The following is a 20,605-nucleotide window of genomic DNA, read 5'->3' on the forward strand; positions in this document are numbered from 1 at the left end:
TAGGGTCTATTCTTGATGTTTGTGTTGTATGTAGCCGCCCCTTTGGTTGTCTGTATTCCCAAGCTTGCATCGGTTAATAAGCAACAGATACGAGTTGGGCAAATTGCGCACGAAGTCAGAAAAAGGTAAGTAGTAATGAGGTTGTGGGCACAATGCGCGCACGGATTCACCGAAGATGAATGGAACTTCTTCCGTCGAAGCCGACCTGCGGGAACTACGTTAGTTTTGTCGTGTCCTCCTTGTTTCCTTCTTCAAACTAAGGCCACGGGCCCGTCCTGCACGGTCATTCATTCATTCATTCATCCATAAAAATAAATAGAAACCTCAATGTAGCACTGGAAGTCGGACCACTGTTGGCGCAATGCTGACGCCCAAAGTTTGTCGGGAGCACAGTCAGCATTACCTTACATTAGGCCTAGATTGACGCCGCTTTGTGTGCTGCTATAGGGGTGGGGTGGCACAGATATCTTTGAAAGGAGGTCATCACGTTCCGACGATATCGAACAGCGGTCTCGTGCCGATAAGCCTGATAACTATCGACAACAAGATGCATTTCGATTGTATTGATGACCATACGCGAGGAGGAGGACGGCGACACAGACATTTTGATTGAAAGCGCACGATTTGCGTGTTTCGAATCTGAAAACGCGAATCTTGATATTTATTTATTTTATTTATTTATCTATTTATTTATTTCGTACTGCGCGCGCATGGTCCCGCCAGGGAGGGCAACATTTACCTACAGTGGGAACAAGTGAACGTCCAGAAATGGTACACAAATGAAGTGAACAGAATTGTTATCGCGAAAGGCGGTGTTGTGACTCCTTTTCAATGACTGCTGGGTTCTTTTGATATAACCGCGATGATAATGTAACGACGGTTCCAGGGATAATTTGTTAGTCTGAAGCACCTTTAGACTTCGTGTTTGTTCCTTTAATTCTTTTGCTTACGCAGGAGAGCGGTTCGAGGTCAATAATGTCTGTTGGCTCGGTGGGAGAATCATATTCCGAAGATTTGTTCAATATAAGTCTAACAGCTTTCCCCCCGGATTCATTCGACGCTGCAGCTGTCTCTCCCGATGGCTCCGTTATAACGCAGTCTCGCCGCATGTAAAAAAAAAAAAAGAACAAAGAGAGAGAACAAAGAAGAAGTACGTGGTCTGTACGCCGAAAGAAACGGTGTGCGGGGCAGAGCGGTCGGTGGTGGCACCCTTTGTGCGGCGACGCCTGCATGTAGGCGACCGCGCGGTGATGAACCATTGTCCGGTTTCGAGCGAGCTCGGCAGGCGCCGGGCGTATCGTTCCCGCAGCCACATTACCCTGGCTTGGAGCGACGGCGCAGTGGCAACCCAGATCCGAGAGGACCCAACTGGACACGCGCGTATTGCTTCATTTCGCTCTCTCTCTCCTTCCCTCCTTCATCTCCGTTCGGGCTGTCGACCTCGATGGAACAATTGCGGCGTCGTCGCCTCGTCGTTTTACTTGTCCGGGCTTCGTTCATTTGAGGACCTCTACATATACACCTGCAACTCTGTCATCTCCGCGTAGTTGTTTGACCTGTAGGCCTCCTTCACATGCGACGACAGGCGCTATTAGAGTTTGCTGTTGAGTGCTGGAGTTGGCCGACATTGAGGTGGACTTTGAGAACGGAAGGTTATTATGTACTGGACTTGGCAGCAAGCAAAATAACACTAAAAAGTCATCGACGGCCGGCAGCAACTCGTACGCTGCGGCCCGCGGCAATGACGTCACTGAACGTCTCTCTTTTTCGATGGGTCTCTGGCTTATATATAACCCTTTCAGTTCGCCGGTGTCGCGTAACTTACAGCCAGTCGGCGAGCCCGTGCAGGTGTCGTCATTTTCATCCAATCGGCGAGCCCGTACAGGTGTCGTCATTTTCCTCCAACCGTCAGACGGCGGGATGTTAGGCCAATGGGGACACTCACTGGGCCCTCGCTTCCGATGGCCGCATCCTTCCCGCGCTGCCTCCTTGCCTGTTAGTTCCCGAACTACCTTTCAGTGCTGCAAAGTAACTTTTCACTGGACTAAGGTCAACCACCTCGACACGTGCTGGCCTCCATGTACACTTTCGGGAAGTGTCACCTTAGGGGGAAAGGAAGAGAGACAAAAGCTCCCCTTGTGAACACCACCACCTTGATAGCACAAGGCCTATTCACTTCGATCCTTGACGTCATGCTAGTGGCCCGACTGCCATAGAATCTAATGGGGCTGCTCCCGAGTAGGCAACAGTGATTTTGACGTCACCGCTTTCGTGACGCCAGCAATGAAAATTCCGGGCCAGTAGCGTGACGTAGTGAACAGGCATTGTGCTATCTAAGTGGTGTTGGCTCGACACACGAAGGCGGCGGGATAACCAGCCTGCCTGGCGGGTCTGGCAACACTGTCAACGCGCACCTGCGCACCACAATTGGAAGACGTCGACTAGGGGTTGTGCCCGGAGAACTTGCCCAATGCTGAGAAAGGGTCTGTCTGTAACAGCGCCAGTATGCTATTAAAGTGAACAAGCGAACGCAAGGGTGGGGCAGGTGGAGGACAGGGACAAAGACGCGGCGTTATTTTGAAATGATAACCGCTGCATCGAATTTCGCCGAAGGTTACGTGTAGCTGAAATAATTCTAGAATGTCATTGTGGACCTCGGATCGGCCTGAAGCTATTGACCTTCTTGAAGGAAGTGAGGGGGGGGGGACGTTCTAATAATTGCTAGATGTCTTATCTCGCTCGTTTGTTTTTATGTTTCCATCAAATACTACTACTAACTACTACTACTACTACTACTACTACTACTACTACTACTACTACTACTACTACTGATAATAATAATAATAATGACAGAGAGATAGATAGATAGATAGATAGATAGATAGATAGATAGATAGATAGATAGATAGATAGATAGATAGATAGATAGATAGATAGATAGATAGATAGAGAGAGAGAGAGAGAGAGAGAGAGAGAGAGAGAGAGAGAGAGAGAGAGAGAGAGAGAGAGAGACGAACCGGAGGGTAGACACTCCTAATTATGATGCTGCCGGTACCCTTCCGCCACCAAATGCCGCTGTAAACGTTTACATCTGCGTTATCCCCGTATTTTTGCGAATGATAATAAGTTATATGCACCGAGAAGGTAACTTTATAATTTCGAAAATCCCTTTGTTGCGCGTACATGCAAGGGGACGCTCATATGGCGTCATTCACGTCGGGCATTTGAATAACTTGCACTCTGAGAAACGTCGGGGAGTTCAAAGTTCGCGCCGACTCGCTCGCTTAACCCTTCGAAAGCACGGTGATCTTAGACGCCCATCATTATTAATTGTCACGTCGTGTGACGGCGAAGAATAGGACGGTGTCACAACTGCGAGTCGCAGAACATAGCTCTTTATCTCGATCTCTGTCTTATCCAAATACTGCGCCCAGCAAATCAAGTAGTAGCGCTTCGGAGAAATACGGTAGCGGCGAGAACGCTCGCCAGTCGTCGACGTAATCTGATGTGCGGATAAGACGCGTCATCGGCTGATGATCGCACACGTTCTAGAATGTGCACGCCGTTATTCCCCTCGAGCGCGCAATCTGATTACTTGCAAAAAGTTCTTTCGTTATAGAATCGGGGAGAACATTCGGAGAAGGTTCCGATACTTGAACGGACGTCTTGCGCCTAGCGAAAACATTAATTGTAACAGCGGCTATAGCCAGCTAAAAACGGTTGCCGGAAAGAAGAACGTAAACAACTTATTCACTTGTCAATATCGCCGCTCTTGGTCTGTGATACGCGGTAATTTCCTCTGCTCGGCAGAGTTATTCATTCTGCATCATTCCTGCCAATTACATGACAGCAGTAACTCTGTAGTTTTTGCCTCGATGTCTTATGGTATGAGAAGACCTTCTGCTAGCTCGACTACGTTTACTGTGGGGCGGAAGACGCCGAGAAAAGTATATAATTATCCGCATGACAGAATCATCGTGCAGAAGTTCCAGTTAGCTCTCACTGTCTCTGTGTGAGGGCTTCACCTTGCAATACGTAACGCCGCAGTGAAGCCAGCTTTGCCGTGTGTAATGCTAACGGGCTAAATGTATTGATATTGCTCGTTCGCATGACGAACGGGCGAATAAAGACGAACAGACACGCTTCTTAAATGCGCATGCGCTTGTGTGAAGTGCGGAATGTTTCGCGAAGTCGACTACTTGATGACGTCACGCGCCAGAAGACGGAAAACGTTTAATCGTCGGAAACTCGCGCGTCGTCCCTTTTTTGCAAAGAGAAGCTGTATGTGCTGATAAAATAAGCGCGTGTTGTTAGCAACTGTCTGGTAAATACTTGCCAATATTTTTACGTTTCTCTCGATCAACTAATTAATGACTAACTCAAATTTAACATTTATATCTGTTCCTTAATTACAACAAGTTGTTTAGATGATGGAGAAATTTCAGTCGTATGCTTTCACAGACTGCGCTGTGGTAAACGTTGACCTTCCTCGAAAAAAAAAAAAAAAAAAGAAGGAAATCTTAAGCCTTTTTCGAAAAGGTCAAGTGTGACCTTTGCATCAGCGGGTGTGATAAAGTTGGTTATTTGGTTGTATATTCTTTTTTTTGTGTGTGTGTGCTAAGCACTACACCGATGTAATTTCTGTCTTCTGTGCGTCGCTTATGCATGTGTAGTTCTTGAAATTGAAGATCAGCTTTTAAAAGGAGACTAATTATGGAACCAGTAAATATTTTGAGAGGAGTGATTACTTGTTCAAAAACATTATCTGCATTTACTCCGCAAAAAAGAAAAAAAAAAGAAGAAAGCGAGAAGACAGTGATTAATAAAGGTGCTAATTACGGCCAAATCTTTCAATCGGTCATTCTGGAATCGGCAGTTTTCGCTGACAATAAAGCCACCAGTTCCACGACATCAGTCAGACGTCACGGACTCAGTGCGTCCATATACAGTAAGAATCAGCGTATTTGGCGTACCCTGCATGGCAAATTATCAATGTATCTTAATGAGGTGCAAAAAAAAAAAAAAAATAGACGAGTCTGTTTCAACAGACGAAGTAATCTTAGAAGCGCAGGAGCTTGGGCGACTTCGTGCGACTTCATGTCCGGTTTTTTCTGTACCTGTGTCCACGCTTTTCTCGCGCCTTGCAGCTACATCACGAAAACGACGTAATCTTTCAAAACTACGTTTTTTTATTCTTTTGAAGGCGAAAGTGTTCATTAAGAGCCGCAAAGGGGGGGGGGGGGGGGCTGCAGGTAAATAATCACTTTCCTAAATTATTCCTTTCTTGAGAAGGTCCAGCATTTCATGATCAACTTTAGTAACAAGTTAAATTAGCTTGCAGTAGAGTTTCTATACTCCTAAATTACGTCTCAGTAGTCAATGACCAAAAGCGAGAACAAAGTGAAAGCAAGAGCCAAGGTTTCGACAAAGTGGGCTCGTCTATTTCAAGGCGACGTATGTTCAACATACGTCGCCTTGAAATGTGAAAGCAGGAGCCAACGTTTTTCAATGTGGCGTGTGTTCAACACACGTCGCCTTGCACGTGCACATGCACTTGCACATGCACTTGCATGTCTCAAGTGCATGTCGCCTTGAAAAACGTTGGCTCCTGCTTGCACATTTCAAGGCGGCGTATGTTGAACATACGTCGCCTTGAAATAGACGAGCCGAGTTGTCGAAACCTTGACTCCTGCTTTCACCTCGTTCTCGCTTTTACTCGTCGTCTTGATTTTCCACGTCCCGGCTTCCCCGTGTTTTCCCTGGGTGTCAGAAGTTCGATGCTCCCTAATGCACATGATTTTTGTGTCGCTCTTTTTTTTCCCTATTCCAGCATGGAAGAGGAGCAGGATGCCGGCGTGGCCCAGCTCTGGGAGGTGTTCGACGCGTGCGACACCGCGCGGACGGGACGCCTGGACGCCCGGGGCCTGCAGCTTCTCTGCCACAGGCTGCAGCTGGCCAACAGGGCGCCCGCCCTGGTCCACCACCTCCTGGGTCGGCGGCAGGAGGGCGGCGACGGTCGACCCGCCGCCACGGTTGGTGTCCTCGCCATTTCCGGTGTTTCACTGTACATCTGAACAGGTCGCTACAGTCGATCGCGAGCATCACGAACCACGAGAACGCGAACCACGAGAACGTCTGTTGTCTGTACCGAACGCGCGAGACTTGCTGACCCGATATCAATGTGAAATAACTCCCTCATGACGAACTTGTTTATGTTGAATATGCAGGGTGTCGCCGTTATCGTGCATCGCGTAAAAAAAAAAAAAAAAAAAATACGGGCCATTCACGAAGATAACAAGTTGCACGTTGTTCACAGTCGAGTATAGAGCAGCCACCAGTAATTATTCGTTAATGCCAATCAATTTAATGATTGATTGCAATTAGCTATTTGTTAAATTGCCGCTCTGAATGCCGTGCTGTCACGGAAGAATTCGTAGGAAATTGCAGGAAACTTAAAGCTGACATGTTTTCAGCTGGGCACTTTTTGCCCGTTTATGTTTTTCGGCCGATAAAGAAAGCCCATGAAAGAAATAAGAAAGAAGGAAATATCACTTGACTAACCATCCTCCCGCATCCGAAAGCAGGGCCGCCAAACAAGCTACATTGCAGTTAATGGCAGAGCCGGTGCTTTGTCTGGCGTTCCCCGCCCACGGCAGCGCGGCTCCACAGATTGCCCACTAATTCCTGTGGAGCGTGTTTGAAACACAACTTCAGCCCATCGATTAAACAGGCAACTAAGAGAGCACTATTGTGGGACGTTAAAGCCCATAGGTAAGAAGAACAGGAGTTGGGCCGGTCATTCATTGCGTAGAGCAGGTAACCGGTGGCCTAACTGAAGCAGGTGCCAAGAATGAAGAGAATCGCAGTCAAGGACGACAAAGAATTGGATGGTGGTGATGAGACTTGGAAATTTTCAGGCGTAATATGTGATTGGGTGCTGCCAATAAGGTGGTAATTTGAGACTGCTGGGAGAGGCCTTTGTATTGCAATGAATATAAACTTGGCTGATGATGAAAATGAAGATAAGGAGGCAGAAGAAGAAGCTGCAAGACATGACTTAACAAAAATTCAGTGGCACAGCCACCACGTTTATAGTGCAGGCAAGAAAGAAAAGAAAAGCCGCAGTTTTGCACGAAGGGCGGATCATTGATAGTGATAGCAAAGTAATTGACAGCTACATGAAGTAAGGTTCATAGATCTATTGACTGTATAATATTGCTGTAAGCATTCCCTTACTAATAAATTAACAAGCGCGGTTTCATCCACACACAGGCAAACATGAACATCTCTCACTCTATGAACGCGGACACTCACTGTCACAATGCTGGTGCGTTGAAGAGTGTAAGCAGAATGGGGCGAACACTTCTGCTGCCTCTTCCTCCGACGCGTCACTGAAACTTGTAGATTATGCGACCTCTAGCACTAGCCGCGCAGGAATACAGCGCACATGCAGCCACCAGCCATCTCGGCTCGCCAAAGCTTTGGACTCGCCGGAGATAACCTCCAAGATAGGGTGCTGGTGGTTCACGCTCTCAGCCACGCAGACATCCATGTGCAGCCACGGCCGGGCTAGCGGAGGAGATGCACTCTGAACTGCCCCACCCCTCCCCCCCATGCGCATTTTATCATGTGACCTCCAACATGGGCGCGGATCAGGCCACCGTCCTTCACGGCTTCAACCTCTCACGCTTTCTGTCGCACCCGCAGGACATAGCGTGCGGGCCGCAATGGGATATTATCACATTTGTACTTTATACGGAGCTTCATGTCTATCCTGAATGTTTGCTAGGAGTGTCCATACAATTGCTATCGCGGTAAACATGGGTAAGCTGTGATGGCATGAATTTTATGTGAGGTGAGAATAAAAAATGTGGCCTATTTTTCATGATTTACATTGTAACAACAGTTGTCCAAAGTGCCAAGCAGCGAAGAAGGAAAATGTCAACTGTGAGGTTGCAGTGCTATTTAAAATGAAAGCCGGCAGCGGCAGTGGCTGCGTATGGCTATGAGTATGAGTGCGGCCACATGGGCCCTATCTTAAAAAACATCCGCGGTTGGTACAGAGTCTATGCATACTGAGGGCTTTGTGTGCACTGTGTTGTCGCCGCTTAGTTCACATTGAAGTGACAGGCAGCACAAAGGCCCGTTCGCTCACTGCTGCTGCTGCTGCTGCTTTTCCTCACACCAGCATTTTGACAGTGAGCGTCCATGGTCATTGGGTGAGATGTGTTCATGTTTACTTGTTAATTTAGTTAGCAAGTGAATGTCTGCAAGATTATATGGCCAATAAAACTACTACTATTGTTATTTCATATAGCCATTTAGTAATTTGCTCTCGTAATTTATGATTCGCCTTTCGGCTGAAACTGCAACCTTTTTTCACAAAGCTGCGGGCTATTTGTTTTCATGCTTGCAATTACGCCTTCAATCATATAAAAGGCATCTCTTACCTAAAGCGTGTGTTTTCGGTCTTAAATTTTATGCAACTGGCCATCTTCCAAGGGCCTCTTGCCATATTAAGCATATTAAGGATGTGAAACATTTCAACACCTGATTAAGCCTGTGAAACCCACATGTCCCAAAACCGCTCTGCCAAATATACTCTCATGTTCTGAAATCTCTGACACAATTGCATTGGGTTATTTGCATGGAGGTTATGGGGCACACGGTTTCTTAAACATAGGATGTGCATGTTGAACTCCTATTCTCCCACCAAAATGACAACATAAAAATGCCAGATGTAATTATTTGCATGGTTTTTTGCTAGGACAAGTGCTGTGGGGTGGTGTGGCTGGTGACTGTATAAGGGAGGGGAGGGGGGTCCCTGCAACAATAAAAAAAAAAAGTAATTTAAGAGGCAGCAAGAAAATTGATGCCAAAGCTGTACCAAGAACATACCAATGTGAAAATGTTCTAGTGTGGCTGGCATGTTGGTATAAGCGGATTATTAGCCTACTGCTACCTGCTGCCGCTTTAGCACCTGCTGGAGCCAGCAAAAACCAACAATATAGAGAGTGAGGAACTGGTGCATAAACCATGAATTATAATTACTTCTCTCCACTTTGCGGGTTTCCGCAGAACTGTTATGTCATAAACCAGACCAATTGGTCAGCTATGCTTACTTTTCTATTTGAAGCTCGAGGGAGGTACTTGTGCCACCATTTCCCCTCGGACGAGCAATTCATTCAGAAATTTGTACCTCGTGAATCTTTTCACCCATTTCAAAATTTGTCATGCTTTGATGCCATCTCTTGCTGTTTTCCATTACCATAAGATAATAAGTGTTTCTCGCAAGGGGCGGTTGCATCTAGCTATTCTTTATCTGTATGAGGATGATATGTTACTGAACTTGAAATGTTTAATTGACTTTCGTATCTCTTTTGCACAGTTATTGGGAAATTCATCTGCCCCGAGAAGCCCGAGGGTATGAACGAACAAAATCTACGATTGTTTGACTTCAACTTAAGCAGGTTCCAAATGCAGTGAAATAAATATAATGGACCTGCCTTTTGTTTGGATTAACCTGAACTTTAAGTGATCAGAGTCTGTGTATTCCCGAGTGAAACTTTTGATTGCAGGCAGTTAAGTGAAGTGCGCATTGTCGGTTTCCTTGCAGGTGAGCTTTGAGCAGTTCAAGGAAGGCTTCATATCTATCCTTACTGAAGCGGAAGACGAACCACCTTCTAGTGAATCGGTCACAAGTGATGTTCCTGGTGCATCAAGTGAAGCTGGAGAGAGTCAAGAGGCTCCCGGCTCCAAGAAAGGTATGCACAAACATTAACCATTGTATGTATGTCTTTAACTATATATGCTGGGATTTCTCAAGCATTCAAACATGACGCTTATTAAGTAGTCATCTCACTGTTCCACATTTATGGCATCTCAAGTCATTCTATAGCACAAACCTGTTAAAAGTAGTGTTGCTCTGCATTATCTGTAGATTCGCCTGGCAAAATTTCAGTCAGGTTATTTATGAAATGGGTTTACCAACAACACTATAGCACTGGAGATGTAAAGTCGGGTAGCAGACATGTTGACAGTGAAAATCAGCTGAATATATATACTAGGCATCTCTTCAGACATTCATATAAGGAATTTCTCGGGACGTCCTCTTAAAGGTGTGTCAAGCATCTCTATTAAATGAAAATAAGCAATCCACCTGCATGATAACCTTCTATTAGAAAATGATTTGTATGTGTGGTATTCTATTAAAGTGAACCGTATGTTTCCAATAAAAGAGGGGATATATGGGTAGGGGTTAAGGCATACAAGTTATTTAATATGGAAATGCTGTGGAATTATCCTCCATATCCAATAATCCCATAGGATCATTTCAGATCTCTTATGAAAATGTGTGATTTTGTATCTTCATGTGGAATTAGATTGTAGGAGTTCACATGAAAGCCTGCATGATGACACCACAATGCCGTATAAGGTTATTGGATTTGGTGGTTTACAGGGTTATGTGGTTTTTTTTCTTCTCTTTTTAATTGGGATGTTAAAGCTGATGGTTGAAACTTAAACCCTGTAAGACTAGAAGAGCATAATTCAGGTTTACATATACTACTTCACTGTAACTTTGAGGTTGAAATGATTTGGTCATTAATTAGCACAGTACTTGCTTATTTGTTTGTAACAATTGAACAACTATATTGTTACTGATATTCACTCTGTGTGTAATTTATAACAGTACAGCATATGTTGGAAGGGATAGTTGACATCTCCTTGAGAGTTGTAGCAGTTCCTTTATATTAGTAGCTTGGAGGTAAGCGAACCTGTATGGGTTTCCTTTGTAGCTTCGGGCTACTATAACTTGGCCCTTGCGCTAGAAAAGAAAACCTACAAGTCATCATTAATCGGGCTTCTATAAGGTAAATATGTTGGATGTTTTCTTTTACGAAACATCCTGCACCTCGTGGATTTATGCAGATATCCTTTGTTACATCCCGATTATCTGTTGCCACCTTACAGCTGCTGTGCTTGCAAGAAAAGCGTCATCTCGGACTGGCCACAAGGGTGCCACTAAGCACTGCCGTGCTAGCTGTGAGGCTTTGTGTAAATCTGTCACTTCAGATGCACCGAGCACGCCTGCCACCTAGTTTAGCACTTTGACGTGTGTTTACCAGCATTTCTGTCTTTGCTTCAGAGATTAGTTTACATTAGCTTTAAGCAACCTTATTTTTGTCATTGTAGGTTTGTAGTCAATGAAATCGTTTGGGCAGCTTTGCACATTTTGCTCACAGTGTCAGAGTAAGCCTGCTGAGATTTTGTTGCAGTTGCATGCCTTTTTTTTTGTATGCATCAGCCTGAATTCATTTGCATGAGGGACACAGAATTGTGGGTAGATGGGCACCTGGTGAAATGGTTGTGTTAAATTGCACCACTGAATTTATTGCTCTATTTCCCACTCTGCGAGTACTACTCAAGGGGTGGAATTACACGAATTATTGAAGATGCCTTATTTTCGCGAGTGCAGGCTGCCTTTGTATATAACCTGTGCCCTCAATTACAACTCTTGAAATGAAAACAAAAACAAACAAACAAACAAACAAACAAACAAACAAACAAACAAACGGCCATATCAAATGATGCTCATATTGTTGTTAAAAGAAAACCTGAAGTAATTTTTCAGCACAAAGCGAAGCTCCAGAAACAGCTTTGTTTTGTACGATGTTCAATCGTCCGCACCATTCATCGACCGATGGTTCCTGCCCAATGTTTCTTTTTTTTTTTATTCTGTCTTCATTTGTGTAGCGTTGCTATACCACCAAGATTGTGGAACTTGTTTGCAGCAAGATTTTGTCATTTAACTTAATGACTGATTGGCAAAAAGACCTTCCCAAATTGCCTTGATCAACCTCTGTGAGCATCTGTACTCCCCTCTCCTCTCCCCTTTCGGAATGTTCCTTCCCTAGGGTGGTATGGCATCAATTCGTGAACCGTGTCATTGAAAGCACAGTATGGTGTCTTCTTATACGCTGTCCACAGGGAGCTTTTCCGAGGCAGGAAAGCAGAGTTAAGTGATGTGCACTGATGCTCAGGCCCAGGTTTTAAATGTATTTCTATGCTTACCTAATGAGAAAACCGTCCCTCCGTCTGTCCATCCCATAAGACGACCACTTTCGAGATAGTGCCTGCAACAGCGAACAAGCTCAGCTTCATGCTGACTTTCGCTTCAACACCAACAAAGTGGCGAGAATACAGTGCTCATGGAGCTCTCAGCACACGCTTCGCTCTGCCACTTTCACCGATCACTTTCAAGATACGGGCCCGCACGTCTCTCTTCAACGCTAAGTAAGCGCCGAGAACACAGCGCGTGAAGCTGTCAGCAGTAGGCCCTCTTTGTTGACATCGCAGATCGCTTTCAAGGTGAGGCCCGCGCGGCAATGCCATACAAAGCCATCGCCTTAGTACGTTTGGTCATGGTTGATAATGATTTGACGTAGATGGATAAAGTGCTAAAGAGCGATAACAGCTTACAATGATCAAAACGTCGTCAGTACACATGGTGCCACCACCTGCAATACTTTGCTTGCGTCATCAATGTTCCTTGTGCCATTGTCCACTCCAATTCATGTGGCCACAGTGCTGCTATTTGTACTGGTTTGATCAAGTTTCATAGCATTGATAATGACACCGAGCTGCGTGGAGATGAACAATTGGCACAATGCTTTTGCCTGCTTAGACAACTCTCAGAGGAGTTTCTGCGGGAATTTTTCATTATCGCTTTTCGATTTCGCAGATCGAGAGGTGTCCCCAAAGTATGTCCTGGGCGAAAAGAAGTACGGCCGAAGGTCGAGACCTGTTTCGCAAGCCGATGTCGACGTGGAGATTTCTTCCGACGAGGACTTTAGTGCGGATGAGGTCCTTGGCCCCACCATGGCAGAGAGTGCTGGGAACGTGGCACCGAAAGCTGACCCCAGTGTAAGGGTAAAGCTAACCATGTGTGTGCAGTGGTATGGCTGGCCCGGACAGTGTTTCTGGACTTGTGGTGTGTAAGGAAAAAATTAAAACAAAAGCAGAAGGCACAAGACAAACACAAGTGCTTACTTCCTTTCAACTGACATTTATTATAGAGTACATGCTATTTATACGTAGGGATACAATATCAGGAAGCAACACAAAAGACAAAACAAACATTCAGTAGCACAAGTTTAGAAACATGTACACCCAGAAAAAGCTACACACAAGCACTTATTCAGTGTTTCTTTCAGCGTTGGTACATACAGGTGCCCTGCTTCTACAACAACAATGGCCAAACGACTCTCCCAGCAATGTCTCCTCATGAAATCCATGCTTGATAAAGCAATAGGTGATGTCCTCATAAACTCGTGCTATCTGTTTTATTGTGATGGCAACTATGCGAACACTCGAGGCTCCCTCGTGCCGTTGGTGCTGTCATGCCCTCGCATTATTGGTGATGCATGCATTGCCTATGTATGGCAGCGCTGGGCCAGTGTAATTGTAACAACTCCCAGTGTAGAGCTGATGTGCTAATGCTAACATTGCCCAGTGCTGGGCAGTGCTGCCTAGGGACCAGTGCCAGTGTAGGACCTGTGCTGCTTAGGGGAGTGTCAATGTAGGGCCTAGGTTGTCCTGGTGTAGGGCCAATACGGACAAGCATTTTTCGATTTGGGATCATTGGGTGCCAACACCGTGCCTTCATTGGCCCTGTTTGCTGTGATGCTACAGGCCAATTCAGATTTCATCCCATTCCATTATGTGGCCAGACATAGTTGTCTTTACCCTTGAACTTTCCCAAAAATGTCCGTATTGTCAACAGTGCCTTAGTTGTGGTAATTCTGAACTCTTTCTCTGTTGATTTGTGTGAACATTTCAGCATTCTGCTGGCCACCATTTGCGATCTAAATGCTAAATGCAGCAAAATTTTGCATTGTCTAAGGAGTATTTATGCAGCAGTGTATATGCAGGGTAAGCTCAGTGTGAAATTTTGTGTGCAAAATGGGAACGAGTTACTCAGGAATGACTCGCAAAAAGGATCTTCCTCACTGCACCTGAAACATGTTTCATTGTCACCTCCGAGTAGCTCTCCTCTACGAGTTTTGTTTATTCAGGAAACCTCTTGCAGTTCACACCTTTACTAACGTCTATAAAGAGATGTAGATGATCATCCTCAAGGCACATTACCTTTGACAGAAGGGTGGATTTTATAAAATGCTTCATCTGCTTCTGCTTTCGTGTTGCCACAAGAGAATAGCAAACTGGTATACTTTTTATATTATGCATGCCCGTAAAAAATTTCCACCAAGTCTTGCACAGAAACCTAGGTAAATATCCTTCTGCTCAACAAACTTTCCTGCTTATGGCTGTCAATAAATATTGCCCAAGTGTAGTCGACGTGTGCTCATGTAAATAATTGTAACAATTATGTCCCTCAGTGTCACGTTTGCTAGGGCTGTACTTTTGTGTACGTTAGGGCTGAATTCCCATTTCCCCCCACAGGATACTCAGGCCAAAACGTCGTCAAGTGCACCAAAGGCCACTGCAGGCATGTTGCTGACGGGTATGCTGTCTTACCCTGAGAGCGGCTTCGACGATGCCGGACAGTTCCCAGGAAAGTTCTCCTCGGGTGACTTCAGCTCAGCCTCGGGCCTTTCAAAGGACTCGGCAGAAGGAATGAGGGAACTTGCATCGGAAGGTCCCTTGATGCCTCCGGCATTGTTTGCGACCGGTTTCGACATTGCATCATCTCCCATGTTTGGTCAGTCATTCACCGTGGGTGGTGGATCGGAGTCGGCCGAGTCTAGCCTCACGCTTCTGGAGACGAATCCGGAGGAATACCTGCGAGCCACGTGGCGGAAGCTGAATGTTGGGAGCGATGGCTATCTCCATGTGGACGAGTTGGCGGGTGTCTGTGAGCACATCGGCATGGAGATGGATGAAGAGGTATGTTGAGATGGTGCTAACGATGTTTGATGGTGATTAACATCCAAAAGCAGCACAGGGTTATGAGAGGTGCCTTTGTGAAGGGCTCTGTATCAATTTTGACCTTGCGGAATTCCTCAGTGTGCACCCAGTGCTCCTTGCACAGACATCTTTCATTTTACTTCCATCAGAAGGTGGTCTCTGCAGCTGAGAATTGCATCCCGGAAGCTTGTGCCTTTCGGCAGAATGCCACCACAACGGGCAGTTGAGGGAGCTGACTGCTTAAACAGAGATTCTGAGCACTGAAACAAGAAGTGCTTCACTTTTCAGTTGCTGGTGTCTCTCAGACCTACTGTGCTGTTTTGGAAAATTGAAATCGGATGGTCACAGCTGAAAGGGTGCCATGTAAGTCATTGCTATTGTGCTGGTACTGCAATGCAAGGTTGTGATCTGAAACATTTTTGCCAGCTATTTGTTGGCTATTCTTTTCTGTTCAAATGTTTGAGACTCTAAAAAAAAAAAATCTTTGGAGCATTGAAGGAGGGAGACCGGTACAAGTGGTGACTGTTCCGAATGATTCTGTTGCAGATGAGCTTCAGTTGTTGCCCTGAGGCATCAATTTATGAGTGACGATACGGGGCAGGTGACTTCTGCTGAATAATTTGTGGTCATTCTTTAAAATCGTCACATGCAGCCTGTTATACAAACAGGCTGCTTGTCTCGATTTAAGGAAAAAAATATTTCGCCAGTGTCACTGCATTTGCATACTTTTAAAACATTGCAAGGTGCTGTAACAGAGCACATGTCTCTTCTTCAGCTAACATAAAAACCTATGTGTGTCCCTTGCTTTATCACTGTTGATGACGGGGCACTCCAGATAAGTGAAAGCTGTTTTTAATTTACAACCTGTTTAGTTGAGTGGTGTCCAGTTGCGAACGGTATTCCGTGGATATATCAAACGACTAAATAACCTATGCAAACTTTGCGTCACTTTGTTTAGAAATGAGAAAATAATCTATGTTCAATTCGATATTCGGAGGTTATTTTTCTACAGTAATCGTCTCTGTTTCTATTTGGAAATTTCACTATTCAAACACCTCTAACATTGACCTTAAGTAGCAGCATTATATTTATCTTACTGGAACAATTTCTTTCTGATCAAATGCATTCAAAAGGAACATCCAGCCATATCATAAGAATGTTGAGACCTAAAGTGCATTGTGTTTGTTTTTTGTTGCAAACAGCCGACATTTATGTTTCGTATGTTTTTGAGGGCAGTAATGAACCAGCAAAACATTTGTGAAAAAGCATCTTTTTCCTTGGCCACGAAAATTAACATCACATGGTTCAGCTAACGGAGCATAACATAGGCGGCTCATGGCCAGATATATATTCATAGATAGTTGCCGGAGAAGGCAAAAGCTACACAATAGGATTTAGGAACCTAATTATACTAAAATAATGGAACAGGGTGAGCCAAGAACTCACTGTGAGGCACAAAAGATTGCTTTAGTTTGGCTGCACTTTCTGAACTAGTTCAGAGAATGCAGCAATTTTGTCCTTGATTTGGCAGTGTCACACTTGCCACATGCACTGTGCTCTCTCCTGTTTGACTTCATGCAGAAGCCAGTTCAGCCTGAACTCATAGTTTTCCTGCTTTTGCTACTTTGCAAGTACATGAGTCATGTAAGCCCATTGGCCACGGGCTTAACTGACTTTGGAAACTTATCGCATGGTGGAGCGCTAGTTGATTATGCTCGTGGACAACTTTCTATGGCAGTAAAGAGGGGAAGCTACGGAGGTGAAGCACATTTGGCGCAGAAGAAGCACGACAGTCTCGTGCTTTGGTAGCTCTCATAGCTGACACGCTCTGGTAGCTCTAAGCATTCTTGCTCTGGTAGCTGACAAGCATTCCTGGACGTGGATATGCTGTGTTTCAAAACATTTTATTTGCTACAGTAAAACCTCGTTAATATGTATTTGGTAATGTGCTATTAACTGATAATGGCAGAGGAGCGGCTGTAATGGCAGACAAGCTTTAGTTGCGAGCAGGCAGCAAAAGAAATTGCGATTTTCACTTGCCACCGTGGTGGCTTCGCAGCGACGCCGGCATCCTCAAACTCGGCAAGGCTGCGAGCCAGTTTCTCCATCAGGCCCCACTTCTCTGTGAACATTCTCATGATGGGCAACACACTAGTTGTGTCAGATATGGGAGGGCCATCAGCCACGTTGTCACACACGACAATGGTGTGGAAGCGCTAGAAGTTCTAGGAGCAGGAAACACGTCATGGCTACCAGGTTTTGACGTCACTACCAGGGGTGACTGCAGTTCGGGAAAGGTCCGTGCGCCTCAATTTCGCTATCTATGGTCTGCGTGCACGATATTTTGCCGATTCCATGCTTGCACGAGCCGAAAAATGAAGTAAATAATACGCAACAACTGTTTGGCATGCGTCAAGCAACTGTGGCTTAAGTGGTCGGCCAGTACATTAAGTTCAGTGGCGACAAGGGGGGAGGGGGGGATTTATCGAGACTATATTTAAACCAAAATCACTTATGAAGCGGGTGCATTTTAACGAGTTTTTACTCTACAGGACTTGGCGCACGAATAAAACAAAACAACCTAATAAGCTTTACGTTTTTTTTTCGTGCTTTGCTCCTACGTACTTTGACAAATGCGAAACTGTTGCTAGTAGCAAGCTATGATTCAGTGTCTGCTCTGTGAAACTGACACAGAGAGTGCTGCCTAACTGTTTGACTACTTGGAGCAGTAATGCATATGTAGAAGCTCTGTCCCTGTAGCTTTTTCTTCATTTCCGCAGAAAGTTGTCTATCAGTCTGATGGTGCACAGATAGAAATGTCTCCCGCTTTGGTTACAACAGTCAGTTTACAAGTTTAATGCTGGGATGGTTGTCGGGACATGTTGGTAAGGGCTTATGGTGTGCCAAGATAATTTTGTTTAGACTGCATTCTCTTGGCATGCGTTTCCTGGTGAAAATGCCATACCTAGGGCCACCACTTTGCTGTTGCTATGTGGTGCAGGCATCCGCACATTAACCTAGAGTGCTCAGTCACTACACTGCAAAGCAAATAAAGAGTAATACTAAAGCAGCTACTTCGTTCTCAATTCCAGGGTGAAGGCTGTGTCACTTACATGTCCAGATGCCTGCAGCAACACAGAAACGTTGCTTTATTTTCATCTCTCAGTGCACCATTCTAGCACTCTAGATAAGTGTGTGCCTCATCATACTACGACATTAATGGTTACCATAAAACTGAAATTATAGTACTTCTGAAATGCCCCGGTGCTTGTTTATCGAAAAAGATCTAAACACCCACAACCAGGCGATAGAGCTCGTTCGGTACTATACTTTGCTCCTCGAGCTGCAAAAACCGGGAAGCAGGCAAGCACCAAGCTTCACTCACATGTCATGAATGTGTTCAGCACCGTGCATGGCACTCTTGAGAACCAGTTCATATAATGTAGCCAAATCAAAGATACCTAAATTATTGAAAAATTGAGGGACACGTTTGATGTCGTGTGCTGCTACCTGTGCAGGAATATACAAAATGGATGGATGCTTTTAATAACTGTGCTTCAACTACTATTGCTTTTGTGCTGCGAGGGTTTGGCCAGTCTAAGTCTACCGAAGGCAACCTTCTGTTTACAGTTATGTTATTGCAGGCCTAAAGTGTGGAACAATTCCTTTTAAATCCAGTGCACCACCTCTTTATATCTAGAGCATTCACTGATTTTGTGAGACGCTGCTTTTTCTCGTGTTAACAAGGACATGAAAAAAAGAATTTGTTATATGTCTGCCTGCCCACAAGCTTTCTTTATCGTGTCTGCTTCTCCCGGTTTGGCCAATCAGTGCATGGCTAAAGTATTCATTAAAGAGCAGTTATGAAGAAAACTTTAAAATTGACTTTTTGTGCCTCAAGGACCATATCTACCTCTCCGTAATTGATGGTACGGCAAGTTGAATCTGCAAAAAGAGCCGACATACCTTGTGCGATACTCGAATTCTAATTTCCATAGAGCAGTTATTCTAATTTGCATAGAACAGTTGAAGGAATAGCGTAAACAGTGCTAGTTGGCATTCCATTTTATGATATACGCCTCATGCGTTAGCAGAATGCTGAATCCCAGCAATGAATGGAAACTGTGTGTCTACTTCATCTAGAAATTACGTGGAGACATAGTTCATTGTGGTCCCTGTGGTCTGCACGGTGAGAGTAAATCGCAGAGGTATGCAGCCTGAGCATATGCACTCCTCCACCATTGAAGAAGCATTAGGAAAACACTTTATCAGCTGCTGTTATTGGAGAGTTTTAGTGTGTCCGGTATTCTGGTAAAACGCAGGCAGACAGGGCGGGGCGTTGGGGCGGAGGCGTAAACGTGAGCTGCCTGCATGGTGCAGCCACCTGGTGGCGCAGTGCTCAAACAGACATAAACAGCTCATATTGCAGTAACCAAGTGTATTTTACTTTGTTGCTGGTGTAAATGTTTGGCAGCAACACGATTACGCCAGTGCCGAAAATTTACACCAACAGCGAAGAAGAATACGCTCGGTTAATGCAGTATTAGCTGTTTCTCTCTGTTTGAGCTCTGCGCCACCAGGTGGCTGCACCATGCAGACCGCTCAAAGTTTACGCCTCTGCCCCAATGCCCCAACGCCGCCCCGTCCGCCTGCGTTTTACTGGAATACCGGACAAGCTAAACCTCTCTACCTCTCTATTGAAGCCAGTGTGGTGTGCAGACATGAAAAGGTGCCGCCTCACCAGGCAAAGCCGCAAATGCTCTGGCCGTGCTATGCCGCAGTGGTAGTGATGGCATCACCGCAACGGCAATGCTTCACGCATTATTGAAAAGCGCGAGCAGAGAGTGGGTGGTGTAAACATGTACACTCGGCGCCAAGGACACGTGACCCACTGCAACCACGATTGGAGCAAGCTTGAGGCATCATGGTGGCGCCGCAGTTGTAGACATGGCTGGTTCCTGTTAAGATTTTGCTAGAGGTCTAGAGGATGTAGACATCCTTGAACTCTCGAAGCAGGCCAGTGCCAGCAACTACGTCTCAAAGTCTCATGCCAACTCCAGTAGGGACCACAGACGGCTAGCTACACTTTTCGGGCGCGTAACTGTAGCAATGCTACCATGCTTTGTGTTCATGCCAGTGCCTTAAGCTATGTATTTTAACATTGTTAGCAATGTACTTTGCCTCTGCACTCTGTATTAGTGCAGTTTCCTCTGCATTTGTCTAGAAATGTGTGCAGCACAACTAACCATTTTGTTGTACTGTGGTGGTTCTCAATGCCCAATCAGACCTCTTCAGTTGTAGGACTTTGAAAGGCCTCGTAATCCCCGTGTTTCAAAACCTGCCCACAGTGGTTGGCAGACGGCATGGAAATGTGCTGATTGTTCTTCGTAATGTTTGCTCGCAGGCTAGGAGATGTGCTGGTTGTTGCGTCACCTATGGAGAACAAAGCTAACTGTAAAGTACTGCTTTCCGAGCAATTCAACGAGAAAAACAAGTGTAGATGAGGGAACAATTTCTAATCAACATTCCCCCCCCCCCCTTTCTTTTACTGCTGGATTTGTAATTTTGAGCACTTTTAGCTATGCAACAACACATTCCAGCAAAGTTTCATTTTGTCGCTCGCTGGTGGTGCACGTCAGTTAATCACCGCAGATAGACACCCAGAGCATACCTGGAA

General features: G+C 45.3%; 1 protein-coding gene across 4 annotated transcripts in view; it reads left to right on the forward strand.

Moving 5' to 3' along the window:
- LOC126534485 (ninein-like protein) overlaps nt 1-20,605 on the forward strand; it is a 496,791-nt gene that overhangs the window by 83,209 nt on the left and 392,977 nt on the right. For all 4 annotated transcript variants that reach the window (XM_055072238.2, XM_055072241.2, XM_055072240.2 and 1 more), the window contains exons 2-5: nt 5,831-6,032; nt 9,617-9,764; nt 12,743-12,924; nt 14,464-14,907. In XM_055072238.2, the coding sequence (XP_054928213.1) occupies nt 5,832-6,032; nt 9,617-9,764; nt 12,743-12,924; nt 14,464-14,907 (975 nt within the window). In that variant the 5' untranslated portion in view covers nt 5,831. The remainder of the gene's footprint in view (nt 1-5,830; nt 6,033-9,616; nt 9,765-12,742; nt 12,925-14,463; nt 14,908-20,605) is intronic.

Source organism: Dermacentor andersoni, chromosome 7, assembly GCF_023375885.2.
Source record: "Dermacentor andersoni chromosome 7, qqDerAnde1_hic_scaffold, whole genome shotgun sequence".
Lineage (NCBI taxonomy): Eukaryota > Metazoa > Arthropoda > Arachnida > Ixodida > Ixodidae > Dermacentor > Dermacentor andersoni.